Source organism: Zootoca vivipara, chromosome 17 (assembly GCF_963506605.1).
Source record: "Zootoca vivipara chromosome 17, rZooViv1.1, whole genome shotgun sequence".
NCBI lineage: Eukaryota > Metazoa > Chordata > Lepidosauria > Squamata > Lacertidae > Zootoca > Zootoca vivipara.
In genome coordinates this window covers 20,746,928-20,761,213 of record NC_083292.1, presented here as the reverse complement: position 1 = coordinate 20,761,213, position 14,286 = coordinate 20,746,928, and the positions used below count along the sequence as shown (strand labels likewise).

General features: G+C 47.0%; 1 protein-coding gene across 3 annotated transcripts in view; it reads left to right on the top strand.

Annotated features, from left to right (window-relative positions):
* Window positions 1-14,286, top strand: part of RASAL1 (RAS protein activator like 1) — a 62,491-nt gene that overhangs the window by 36,925 nt on the left and 11,280 nt on the right. For all 3 annotated transcript variants that reach the window (XM_060269281.1, XM_060269282.1, XM_060269280.1), the window contains 7 exons: window positions 2,702-2,894; window positions 3,887-4,024; window positions 5,169-5,313; window positions 6,819-6,994; window positions 9,163-9,300; window positions 12,025-12,160; window positions 12,850-12,970. In XM_060269281.1, coding sequence (XP_060125264.1) covers window positions 2,702-2,894; window positions 3,887-4,024; window positions 5,169-5,313; window positions 6,819-6,994; window positions 9,163-9,300; window positions 12,025-12,160; window positions 12,850-12,970 — 1,047 coding nt within the window. The remainder of the gene's footprint in view (window positions 1-2,701; window positions 2,895-3,886; window positions 4,025-5,168; window positions 5,314-6,818; window positions 6,995-9,162; window positions 9,301-12,024; window positions 12,161-12,849; window positions 12,971-14,286) is intronic.

Below are 14,286 nucleotides of genomic sequence, written 5' to 3'. Positions count from 1 at the left end.
TCCCATCATCCCTAGCTAGCAAGACCAGTGGTCAGGAATGATGGGAGTTGTAGTCCCAAAACATCTGGAGGCACACTGGTTGGGAAACACTGATCTAGTCCAACCCGCTGCATTGCAGGGATCTCAGCTAAAACATCCATGACAGATGGCCATCCAACCTCTGCTGAAAAACCTCCAAGGAAGGCGAGTCCATAATCTCCCAAGGGAGACTCTTCCACTGACAAACAGCTCTTACTGTCATAAAGTTTTTCCGTATGTTTAGTTAGAATCTTCTTTTTTGGAACTTGAAGCCATTGGTTTGAGTCCTACCCTCCAGAGCAGGAGAAAACAAGCTTGTTCCCTCTTCCATGTGACAACCCTTGAGATAATTGAAGATGGCTATCATATCTCCTCTCAGCCTCCTCTTTTCCAGGCTAAACATACCCAGCTCCTTCAACCCCTCATTGTAAGGCTTGGTTTCCAGCCCTTGATCATCTTGGTCACCCTCCTCTGATTACGTTCCAGCTTGGCAACATCCTTCTTAAATTGTGGTGCCCAGAATTGCACACAGTATTCGAGGTGTGGTCTGACCAAGGCAAAACAGAGTGGGACGATGGTTTCCCTTGATATGGACACTATACTTCTGTTGATGCAGCCTAGAATCATGTTAGCTGTTTTGCGACTGCATCACATTGTTGATAGCCCACAAAACCCACAATCTCTACCGTCCATCATTCCCAGCAAACCAAACCCTAGGTAAGCATCAGGAACTCGTGGAATCTCGCCCGCCTCAGAGATTGGGGTGGCATGCAACAATAATTTGTCAGAATGTTGCCCACCGAGATAGCAGGGATAATTTGTTATGTATTCAGTGGTCTGAGTTTGAGTCTGGACAAAGGATTCTGAGCTCCTGTGTTCTGATTCGATACATGATATCCAATCACAGAACATTTCAGGATTTGGGCCTCTGCCATTGGCCCTTAAACTCTGAGTTATGATTCGCAGCTTGGAAGTTTAGACAGCCAATCACGTTGGGAGTGGGAGTGGCCCAGGCCTTCAGAAATGTATATAAGCAGTTGCTTTGCCCCTGTTGTCCAGTTCTGTTAGTTCAATAAAGGTTCTTGCTGTTATCACTGTGTCTTGTCTCGTGAGCACCCACCTCCACTTCACTCTTCTTATAAAAAGATTCCTTCCAGTAGCACCTTAGAGACCAACTTCAGATGCATATGAAAGCTCATACCAATGGCAAACTTAGTTGGTCTCTAAGGTGCTACTGGAAGGAATTTTTTTATTTTGTTTCGACTACGTCAGACCAGCACAGCTACCTACCTGTCACTCTTCCTATGATCTTCTCTCTGAATTTAGCTGCATTAAACATTGCAGACATTTCTGAACTGGACGACACATATATATTTAATCTTAGCCATATCGCTGAGGGTAGATACCACCGGTAATGTTTTCTCTAAATGTTGATTTGTGGGTGCTTCATACAGTTTAAGGGTTTTTGAGAAAAGTACTAAGCTACCCCCAAGCTATCCGAAAGACTATTCTCTCATACGGACCTACCCAGGCTCTGAGATCTTTGGGGAAGGCCCTTCTCTGAGTCCTGCCACCCTCACAGGCACACTTGGTGGGGAGATAGGAGAGGGCCTTCTTGGTGGCTGCTCCCAGACTTTGGAACTCCCTCCCTTGAGAAGCCAGACTGGCTCCCTTCTTGCTGTCCTTCTGCCAACAGGTGAAGACTGTTTTATTCCAACAGGCTTTTGTGAAATCACTGGCTTGCTTTAAAAAAAAAGGAAAAAAAGGACCAGCTTTTAAACAGTAGCGTGCTGTATTTTAATCAATCTGCTTTTATCTTGTTTTAATTCTATAGTTTAATTACTTTCCCCCCCAATTATCTTTTGTACGTGTTTTAGCCTTCTGTATTTTATCTGTGTTGTCTTCATTTGGGTAAGCTGCCTTGAGTCTCGGTCTGGGGGAAAGGTGGGATGTAGATAAGAACAACAACAGATAATCATGCGATAAGGCCGCTGTGGTGTGGCAAGTGTTAACAGCTGACATATTTGTACACTATGCTTGTGTTATGTGACGGACGGCAACCTCAGCCGTGCCTGCAGAAGAGCGTCATACAGACGGAGGGTATTTCTGCTGAAATGGCTAATAGGACATTAGCACTGAGGATGTGGGGCTGGCTTACGGAAAGGATTCCGGCTGCTCTAGAGATAGAAGCCTTCCTGGGAGAGATGCTCTCTGTGCAGGTTGCTAGGCAACACCATCTCCGGGATGCTGCCAGAGTGTGACATTGGCAGGGATGCTCAACGTGGATTTGCTGAGGGTCTGACTGCTGAAAAGCAGGGAAGTTTGGGTGGAACCCAGCTTGCTGAGAGGGGTTTGCAGTGGGTTAAAACAAGCCGAGTAAGGGACCATATATAGTTACAGTGGCAAGTCCAGGGACAGCCATAGCTGGTGAACCAGATGGAGCTGGTATTTTCTTACTCTGCAAACATCTCTGTGGGCGATTGCAGCAGGTAGTCTAATCTCTAGGCAAATTCACAAGCCATACACATACCAAAAAGCTGCTCCAGTGAGTGACTGAGCTCAGTTTCAATATCTTCTCTGTGTTAGGAGCTTGTAACAATCGGCAGGGGGCAGCACTGTGTGGTGGTTGAGTTATGTGGGTCAAAGGGCTCTCGTGCATGTCAACATTTTCCATTCCTCTCAGGCGGATCTCTTTCAAAAGCTCCCTGTCCGAGGCCCAGATCCGAGAAAGTAGCCTGGAAGTGCTGACGGGATACCTGGGTGACATTGTGGAGTCCATCGTGAGCTCTGCGGAGAAGTGTCCCCCCATCATGCGAGTGGCTTTCAAACAGCTGCACAAGCGAGTGGATGACCACTTCCCAGAGGCAGAGAATCAGGTGTGACATTTTCTATTCCATAACCACTCCCTCTGCCGAACAGCAAGTCTTGACGAGGTCATTTATCATCCATACTTCCAAGGAACTTTGCATTCTGCGATCCAAGCTGCTTCTACTGGGATTGGTTAAGCAACAGTTAGGGAGGTCAACAGTAGGTGGCGCTGGACCCAATGATAGGCTGATACAACTCAGGGCCCCTTCAGAAAAGTGATTCCCCGTCCCTTTGTGTTTTCTGTAAGCACATCCTTGGCCACATTCACACCATTACATTTAAAGTACAGTCGTACCTTGGTTTTTGAACAGCCTAGTTCTCAAATGTTTGGGCTCCTGAACGATCGAAACCCGGAAGTGACCTGGAAGTTCCGGTTTTTGAACGTTGTTTTGCAAGGCAAACATCTGAAGGGAATTCCACAGCTTCCGATTTGCTGCAGGAGCTTCCTGCAGCCAATCAGAAGCTGTGATTTGGAGGTCGAATGCTTTGGAAGTCGAATGGACTCCCGGAACGGATTCCGTTTGACTTCCAAGGTACGAATGTACTATGATAACATTTTAAACAGTTATGGCTTCTCCCAAAGAATTAAGGGAGCTGTAGTTTGTTAAGGGTGCTGAGATTTGTTAAGAGACCCCATTCACAGAGCTACAATTCTCAGATTAGTTCAACAATCAATCCTTCTTTGCAGGGAACCCTTCGATGCAACCCAAAGTTTAGTTTGGGTGTGTGGTGTGCTCACGGCGGGCTCTAGGTAGACTCCCGGTGGCCCGGTGTGCTAGGGCGGGGGCGCCAGAGCGATCTCCGCCCCTCAGCGCCAGGGCGCCCGACCTGCTCGAGACTGCCCTGGGTGTGCTTTAGCAATGGCTGTTTGGCAATGGAGAACTTTATATATATATATATATATATATATATATATATATATATATATATATATATATAATTGTGATCAATTCTAACTTATGGATGTGACCCACGCTGGGTGTCGTTGTTTTCCTTTCAGGATGCCAAATACATTGCCATCAGTGGGTTCCTCTTCCTCCGCTTCTTTGCTCCGGCCATCCTGACCCCCAAGTTGTTCAACCTCCGAGACCAGCATGCAGACACCCAGACCAGCCGGACCCTCCTGCTCTTGGCCAAGGTAACAGTCAGCATCCTGCTCTCACAGGGGCCAACCAGATGCCCCAATGGGAAGCCTGCAAGCAGGATCCGAGCACAAGAGCCTTTCTCCCATCCTGGGGGTTCCAGTAACTGGTACTCAGAAGCATTGCTGCCTCTGACCATCATGGTTGTTAGCCATCAACAGACCCTCCAAGTGCCCCTATTTTCCAGGGATAGTCCTGGATTTACAGAAGCCGCCCTGCTTTCTGATTCCATCCTGAAATGTCCCACTTTTCCTTAGGACAGCATTTTCATTGGAGAAATGTTGGAGGGGATGGAATAGGACATCTATTTTCATTGGAGAAATGTTGGACAGAACCTTCTACTTTCATTGGTTAAATGTTGGAAGGTATGCATCACTGCCTTATGTGGGAACAAGTTCCTTTGTTTAACTATGTACTGCGTGAAGAAAAGACTTTCTTTTCTCTCTTCTGAATCTTCCAACATTCAGCTCCGTTTGATGCCCACAAGTTCCGGTGTTACGAGAGAGGAGGGAAACCCACCCCTTGTCTCCATGCCGTGCATAATTTTATAAACCTCTATCGTGTTAAAGTCTGAGAAAGTAAGGCAGCTTTGGAGAAGCAATTAGAAAGCTGGCAAGCAGTCAAATTGGCTGGACTAAAGTTTGCCCCAGCAACCTAGAGGCCTGGCAACAGGCTGTGATTGGATGAAAGTTCCCTGAAAGTTGTTGGGGAGTTTTGAGAGAGTCTGGAGATAGTTGGTGTGTGTTAGATGAGAGAGCTGTGTATGGTAACTTGTAAATACTTTGCTTTTGGTTTTGTTCTGCTGTATATAATAAAAGCAACTGGAACTCAAGTTACTGTTCCTAAAAGTTCTGTTCCTGAACCAATGCACTGGGCTGCACAGTCTTGCAGGGTGTCTGCTGCGGGAGGATCGGCGTAAGATCCACCAAGATATCATGCCACTTCATACTTGCTTTTTATCTAAACTAAAAATTCCTAAATGCAGTGCCCTTTCTTTACATGGGAGTCTTCCCCTTGATCATTTCTGAAGACACAGCAGGCCAAGCTTTAGAGACTTTTCCCACTAGGCTTTTACGAACTGGTCCTTCCCTTCCCCTGGAGTCACCTCTTTGCCTATTTCTCTCCCCCCGCCCCCGGCAGGCAGTGCAGAGCATTGGAAACCTGGGGCTTCAGCTGGGTCACGGCAAGGAGCAATGGATGGAGCCTTTGCATCCCTTCATCCTGTCTAGCATTGGGCATGTCAAGGAGTTCCTGGACTGGCTCATCGACGTGGACTGCGAGAACGGTGAGCTCCAATGCACCGTGGGTATCCAGGAAGCTGGGACTGAGGTTAGGGGTGGGAATTTGATTCTGCTTGCATCAAATAATAAAAGTAAGAATAATGATCATACAGTGGATCTCTGTGGGAGGCACGTTCGCAACCCGCAGCATTCGCAACCCACAGCGCCGCATCTGCGCATGTGTGGGTCGTGATCCGGCGCTTCTGCGCATGCGCAAAGCGCGATTTAGTGCTTTTTCGCATGTGTGAGCGCCAAAACCCGGAAGTAACCCGTTCCAGGACTTCCAGGTTCAGCACGGTGCGCAACCCGAAAACGCACAACCTGAAGCGGTCGTAACCCGGGATATGACTGTAACAACAACAACAACAACAACAACAACAACAACAACAACAACAACAACATTATTTATACCCCGCCCATCTGGCTGGGTTTCCCCAGCCACTCTGGGCAGCTCCCAGCAAAATTAAAAGCACAATAAAATGTCAAACATTAAAAACTTCCCTAAACAGGGCTGCCTTCAGATGTCTTCTAAAAGTCAGGTACAGTGGTGCCTCGCTAGACGAATTTAATTCGTTCCACAGGTCTTTTCTTATAACGAAAAATTCGTCTAGCGAATCCCATAGGAATGCATTGAATTTTTTTTTGCCCATAGGAACGCATTAATTGAATTTCAATGCATTCCTATGGGAAACCGCGATTCGCTAGATGAATTTTTTTCGTAAAACGCATTTGTCTAGCGAGGCAACCTCCGCTAGAAAAAACCTTTCGTTAAGCGGAAATTTCGTTAAGCAGGGCATTCATTAAGCGAGGCACCACTGTACTTGTTTATTTCCTTGACATCTGATTGTAGGGTGTTCCACAGGGCAGGTGCCACTACCGAGAAGGCCCTCTGCCTGGTTCCCTGTAACCTCACTTCTTGCTGTGAGGGAACCGCCAGAAGGCCCTCGGAGCTGGACCTCAGTGTCCAGGCTGAGCGATGGGAATGGAGATGCTCCTTCAGGTATACTGGGCCGAGGCTGTTTAGGGCAGGCATCCCCAAACTTCGGCCCTCCAGATGTTTTGGACTACAATTACCATCATCCCTGACCACTGGTCCTGTTAACTAGGGATCATGGGAGTTGTAGGCCAAAACATCTGGAGGGCCGCAGTTTGGGGGTGCCTGGTTTAGGGCTTTAAAGGTCAGCACCAATAAACTACGGCTCCCGGGTTACTTTGGGGACCCCTATTCCCTTCTTAGAGGTAAAGTTGGAACAGAAAATGATGTCTTCTTCAATCTCTAGACCGGGAGCTCAGGAGTTTCAGCCAGGGGACTCCTCTCCAGCATTTGCCACCAGAGGCCACTGCCTCAATGTGCCTAATGTTAGGGCCGGCCCTGTACAATTTGCATGCATGTATATAGGAGTCTTGGGGTGGTTTTTAGCCCTGGCCAAAGCAATAACGGGAGGGATGTTCACAGGGTTCCAAGGCTTTTGCAGCATCTGAGAAGTCAGTGTGCTTTCTTTTTCTCCAGGAGCAAGTGAGAAGAAGCCCTGGACACTCTTCCACCCCTCGGCCACCATCAAGGAGGGCTACCTCAACAAGCGCAAGGCTGAGGGCCTCCACTTGGTCTCGCGGTTCACCTTCAAAAAACGCTACTTCTGGCTGAGCAACGAGAGCCTTTCGTATTCCAAATCTCCGGAGTGGCAGGTGGGCACCTTTCCCCGGGGCGGGCAGAGGGCGGAGGACACAAGGAGAACGCAAAAATCAGGGTGGCAGGCCGTTCAAAGGTGTGTCTTATCCACAACAAAGCAAAGAATCAAAGGACAGTGAAGTGCAGGTGGGTTCTCACGAGGCAAGAGTGATAACAGCAAGAACCTTTATTCAACCAACAGAACTGAACAACAGGGGCAAAGCAACTGCTTATATATATTTCTGAAAGCCTGGACCAGTAGGCCACTCCCACTCCCAACGTGATTGGCTGTCTAAACTTCCAAGCTGCGAATCATAACTCAGAGTTTAAGGGCCAATGGCAGAGGCCCAAATCCTGAAATGTTCAGTGGTTGGATATCATATGTCGAATCAGAACACAGGAGCTCAGAATCCTTTGTCCAGGCTCAGGCAAACACAGACCATGGAATATGTAATAGACAGCTTTTGCTCAAGGAGACATTGCTTCTCAGGACCTCTCAGGAGCTGCACATTGGCCAGGAGTGACGAACATTTTCCAGCCCAGGGGCCGCATCCCCTTCCAGGCAACATCCCAAGGGCCACATTCCAAAATGAGTGGGACCAAAGGCAAAAGTGGGTGGAGCAATGAGGTCATGTTTGCTTTTGTACAGTGGTCTAGTTCTTCTACACAGACACTGTTCTCTGCCCAGGCAAGCAAGAGGCATGAACAGAGTTCAAGGACACATCCTGCCCAGGCAAAAGCACTCGAAGGGGTTGTATATAATGGCCATTGAGGGGTGTGGCTTGTGGATAAGGGGTGTGGCCTGAGAGACTACTTAAAATGAAGCTGCATTTTAAATTTTAAATCAAAATTTTAAATTTTAATATTGTATTTTAATCTGTATTTTAATTAATTGTTTTCTTTTCTTTTATGTCTTATTGTAATTTTATTGGTGTTAGCCACCCTGAGCCTGGTTTTAACTGGGGAGGGCGGGGTATAAATAAAATTTTATTATTATTATTATTATTAGAGAGGCCTAGAGAGCTAAAATTGGGCTTCAGACCCAAAGAGCCCCATCATTGCCTGGAACACATTCCTTAAAACTTAAAACTGCAGACCCTCCAAGTGTCCATTATTTCCCAGGGACAGTCCCAGATTGGCAGAAGCTGTCCTGGTTTCTGATTTGATCCCAGAATGTCCCACTTTTCCTTAGGATGTCTCTATTTTCACTGGAGAAATGTTGGAAGGTACACTGAGTTGTGAGCTGATCTCAAGCCTCTTTTAACTGCCACAGGAGTTAAACTCACAGTCCGTTGAGAGGACCTCAGCTGTTCTGAAAGGCCCGGTTCCTTCAAAGGACTTCCAGGAGCAATTTCAGGTAGCAGAAAGTGCTCCTGGCTCCTCGCCAAAGATCATAGATAGCATTGTAAGGAAAGAGCTGTTTTAAAATCCTGTATTTGGAGCGAAATGTGCTCAGTATTAAGAGTTGGCTCAATTGTGTAACTCTAGACACGGTAAGTTTTGTCAAGAGTTTGCAAGTCCACGTCAAACTCTGCTTTGCATCTACAAGCGTTTTTAATATGCTTTGGCAAAGGTTAGTTAAATGATGATTTTGCATTTTGCATTTTTGTTAATGATTTTGCATTTTTGTTAAGGCAAGTAAGAGGTGACCTGGTAGAGAGGCTGGTAAAATGATGCATGGGGTGGAGAAAGAGGAGAGAAAAGTTTTTCTCCCACTCTCATAACAACTGGAAATCGCAGACATCCAATGTCCCAGGAGATCCAGGACAGAGCAAAGAAAGGACTTCTTCAGCCACAGTCGAACTATGGAACTCACTGCCACAGGAGGCAGGGATGGCCATCAACCCTAGCTGGCTTTAAGAGGATGCAACAAATTCATGGAGAAGAAGGCTAATGATGGTTATCCTCTGGCCCAATGGTCAAAGGAAATAATGCTTCTGAATATCAGCTGCTGGAAACCACAGGAGGGGAGAGGGCTCTTGTGCTTGAATCCTGCTTGCTGGTTTCCCGCAGGCTGGCCATTGTGAGGGCAGGATGCTGAATCAGATGGGCCAGTTCACCATGTTGGCTGGGGTGGTGCCCGTAAATTGGCAAAATGCTTCTTGAGGAAGGGCTGGAGAATCGAGAGCTGTGTTTCCCCCTTGACGAACAGGGCTGTGTGTTGGGTTTCTTCCCCCATGGTCAGGTTCGGACATCCATCCCCGTCCAGGAGATCTGTGCCGTGGAACGTGTGGATGAGAATGCCTTCCAGCAGTCTCACATGATGCAGATCACAACACGGGACAATGGAGGGCAGCTGTCCACCATGTACATCCAATGCAAGGTAGGGTATGGATGCGACCATCGTTAATCTGGCTTTGAGAATGTGATGGCTGCTCTTTTTCTTTAGGAATTCCCTTTGCATGGCTCCTCTTGGCCTGCTATGAACTTACGATTCTTGCATTAGGGGTTTGTTGCTATATATGTACATCCAGTGCTAGGTAGGATGTGGATGCGACCATCGTTAATCTGGCTTTGAGAATGTGATGGCTGCTCTTTTTCTTTAGGAATTCCCTTTGCATGACTCTTCTTGGCCTGCTATGAACTTACGATTCTTGCATTAGGGGTTTGTTGCTATATATGTACATCCAGTGCAAGGTAGGATGTGGATGCGACCATCGTTAATCTGGCTTTGAGAATGTGATCGCTGCTCTTTTTCTTTAGAAATTCCCTTTTCATTGCTCATCTTGTTTTCCTTTTTAAAAAAAAATAAAATAAAATAATTTTTATTAATTTTTGCGTATGTTTTCCAAACAAAACATCACATCACCCTCATTTTGGCTATTATAGCCTGAGATTTCCATCAATCCTGTCTAGTGATTTTCAAATTTGCTATCTGATTTTGCATTTTATTATTATAATTAATGCTTTTAAACTTCATTTCCTAATTACCGGTATTTCCTTCCTAGATCATTTTACAATAATTTATATAGTCCTCCTTACAAAACTTCTTGTAAACCTACAAGCGATATTACATTAATGCAGTTGTCTTTCAAATAAGTCATATATTTCTTCCAATCCTTAAGGAAGTGCTGGTCTTTCTGGTTCCAGATTCTCCCAGTCAACTTTGCCAGTTCTGCATACTCTACGCAAAAACATTTTCTTGACATTGTAGGTCCAGAAATTAATAGACAGGACAAAAATTTGTATTTCCATGCAACTATAGCAGCGAGAGTATTACAAGCCCAACTATGGATACAGGAAGAATTACCAACAAAGGAGAGTAGCAAATAAAACTGATGGAGTTTTCATTGCGCATCTTGGCCTGCTATGAACTTACGATTCTTGCGTTAGGAGTTTGTTGCCATCCATGTTTTCCTATAGTTTATTCTTAATTTTGTACAGATTAACTGATTGCATTTGTATGTCACCTTTTTTTACTGCAAGGATCTCGAGGTAGCGCACATGGCTCTCCCTTCCTCATTTAATCCCCACAACAACCCTGTGAGGTCGGCTAGGCTGAGAGTCATAGAATCATAGAGTTGGAAGAGACCACAAGGGCCATCCAGTCCAACCACCTGCCAAGCAGGAAACACCATCAAAGCATTCTTGACATATGCCTGTCAAGCCTCTGCTTAAAGACCTCCAAAGAAGGAGACTCCACCACACTCCTTGGTAGCCAATTCCACTGCCGAACAGCTCTTACTGTCAGGAAGTTCTTCCTAATGTTTAGGTGGAATCTTCTTTTTTGTAGTTTGAATCCATTGCTCCGTGTCCGCTTCTCTGGAGCAGCAGAAAACAACCTTTCTCCCTCCTCTCCCAAGGTCACCCAGTGAGCTTCAGTAGGGATTCGAACTCTGCTCCCCCAGGCCCTAGATAAACACTAACTGCTGCACCACATTGGTTTTTGTAAGCATTTTGGGGAGCAGGGAAGGTGAAGTATAAGCTTCTATAATATAAAAATAGAAAGTCCATCGAGCTCAGGAGTGGCTGGGGCAACCCACTCAGATGGGCAGGGTACAAATAATAAAATTATGGTTATTATTACTATTGCTGATACTGGCTGGTAGCAGCTCTCCAGGGTATCAACCCGGAACCTTCCACTTGTGAAGCAGACGTTATAGCACGGCACTATGATCCTTCTCTGTTAAATTTCATTACAGGGCCCATTTTGTACTGGCTGACAGCTTTTTCCTGCATACAGAAAAGGTTGTGACTCTGAACAGCGCCAGCCGCCTCAGTGGGCACTGGGATACCCATGGCAGGCTAGGTGCTGCTGCCAGGCATGTTTGAACGTAGAAACACGAAGCACTAGTGAAATATACGCAGAGTCGAGAGTGAATTTCATGCTCTTTATTCGGCTTGTAGTAGCAACAGAAGAAGAGGAGAAGAATAGCTCTCTCCCCAAAATATCTGCTTATATACATTATTTACACAATGGGCCTTGCGTGATTGGCTACTTCAGGGCCGCACCTGTATGCCAATCAGGTTGCGGATTCACTTCTGCCAGCAGCCTGATTGGCTGCTCCTGCAGGCCAATCAGGTTGCTGATTCACTTCCACCTGGAGCTGGATTGGGTGGCTCCTGTGGACCAATCAGACTGTTGCATTCTGGATCCTGTTGTTCTAGGATTCAGCTCAGTACATAACAAGTAGAAAGCTACCTCATCCCTAGTCCATCTAATTCAGTGTTACCTGCACTGACTGGCAGTGACTTTCTGGGTTTCCAGGCAGGCTTCTACTTGGAGATGCCGGGGATTGAATCTGGGACCTTCTGCATGGAAAACACATGCTCTAACCACTGAGACCTTTCCCTTATCAGAGAAGGCTTTCTTATATACTGGACCCTTGGTCCATCTAGTTGAATTATTGTCCACACTGACTCTGTGAGGGACATTCCCAACCCTACAGAGAGATGCTGTTGAAGATCGAACGTGGGGCCAGGCAGTCACTTTGCCCCCGAGCTACAGCCCTTACCGGGGAAATGCAATCAAGAATACCAGCGGCAAATAAATGAGTGAGGGGAAATGGCGCCACCTACTGACCAGTGCTCTCTTTTCCTCCGGCAGAACATCAACGAGCTCAACCAGTGGCTCTCAGCTATCCGCAAAGTGATGGTCTCCAATGAGTGCCTGCTGCCCTTTTGCCACCCGGGTGCCTTCCGCGGCAGCCGCTGGACCTGCTGTTTACAGACCGACCGTGCCGGTAACTTAGCCCACCCCTGTGCTCATGTATGCAGGCCTGGGGGCATCAAAGGCACCTTAGCAAGGCTAACGCAGAGCCACCCTCTTTGTGCAATTAGGGTTTTTTCTTTTTTAAAAAAATCTGATTTCAACCAAGCTTTGTTTGCTGTGCAATTGAGATGGAGCCTCCGTCCCTAGGAATTGTCCCCTCTCCCTCCCCACCCCACTTCTCAAGGCCTGCTTTCTTTCCAGGCATGGACAGTTAGGGCAAAGAGGGCACTGCCCCACCAACCTAGGCTGCCATTGGCCAGCTCCCATTTGCCTGCCCCTCTTCCGTACAACCAGCCCAGGGAGGGGCGCTGACTGTCAGATCATTCTCAGTGTTGCCCATTGGAATACTCAGCAGGAGGAGGTTGGAGGTAAAACTAGAATCAGTTGGCTTCTCCAACCTCTCACTCGCTCTGACGCCCCCTGCTGTTGGGCTCCATGGCATCTGCCCAATGAGCACCCCACCACCAGGCCTGGGGTCAGATACTCAGCACCCTTGAGCAGAGGCCGGGTCCTCAGTATTTTGGCAGATCCAGCCTTATTTTAAAGGACTCCCCCCCACCCCAATATCCTTTCGGGACAAGTGAGTCTCCCAAGCTCAGATCAGACCCTGCACTGTGCAGCCACTCACAGCTTCCCTTGTGGTTTGTGGTTTGGTTACAGTTCGGGGCTGCAGCCGCACGCACTCGGCGGTGACCCTCGGTGACTGGAGCGACCCACTGAACGCAGACACAGAGGCGCAGATGGTGTACCGGCAGCTTCTCTTGGGGAGAGACAAGCTCAGGTGTGTGCAAGGCGATGCCTTTGGTGGTCGTGCTGGTGGCAGTGGCAGTCGTGGTAATGGGGGAGGCATAGGGCTAGTTCTACGTGGTGACGAGAAAAGGACACGTAGCCAAAAGTCTACTTTTTGTGGTATCAGCTCTTTATCATGAGATCATAGTTAGGCCCAACCCTTTGCCGTCATAGGAAATCCTGTTGTTGTTGTTTAGTCATTTAGTCGTGTCCGACTCTTTGTGACCCCATGGACCAGAGCACGCCAGGCACTCCTGTATTCCACTGCCTCCCGCAGCTTGGTCAAACTCATGTTCGTAGCTTCGAGAACACTGTCCAACCATCTCGTCCTCTGTCGTCCCCTTCTCCTAGTGCCCTCCATCTTTCCCAGCATCAGGGTCTTTTCCAGGGAGTCTTCTCTTCTCATGAGGAGGCCAAAGTATTGTAGCCTCAGCTTCAGGATCTGTCCTTCCAGGGAGCACTCAGGGCTGATTTCCTTAAGAATGGATAGGTTTGATCTTCTAGCAGTCCATGGGACTCTCAAGAGTCTCCTCCAGCACCATAATTCAAAAGCATCAATTCTTCAGTGATCAGCCTTCTTTATGGTCCAGCTCTCACTTCCATACATCACTCTTGGGGAAACCATAGCTTTAACTATACGGACCTTTGTCGGCAAGGTGATGTCTCTGCTTTTTAAGATGCTGTCTAGGTTTGTCATTGCTTTTCTCCCAAGAAGCAGGCGTCTTTTAATTTCGTGACTGCTGTCACCATCTGCAGTGATCAAGGAGCCCAGAAAAGTAAAATCTCTCACTGCCTCCATTTCTTCCCCTTCTATTTGCCAGGAGGTGATGGGACCAGTGGCCATGATCTTATTTTTTTTGATGTTGAGCTTCAGACCATATTTTGCGCTCTCCTCTTTCACCCTCATTAAAAGGTTCTTTAATTCCTTCTCACTTTCTGCCATCAAGGTTGTGTCATCAGCATATCTGAGGTTGTTGATATTTCTACCAGCAATCTTAATTCCGGCTTGGGATCCATCCAGTACAGCCTTTCACATGATGAATTCTGCATATGAAGAAAGCCTTAGAATAATAGAATTCCCCCCATCTACGTCTATCCCCCTCTTTCCTCCCAATGTCTCAACAAATGAAACTGATTTGTAAAAATGTTATGAGAGACATTGCATATATTTCTGGAAATCAAGAAAACCTTTAATAATAATAATAAAATAATAGAATTGTAGAGTTGGAAGGGACCACAAGGGCCATCTAGTCCAGGGGTCAGCAACCTTTTCCAGCCATGGGCAGGTCTACCATCCCTCAGACCGTG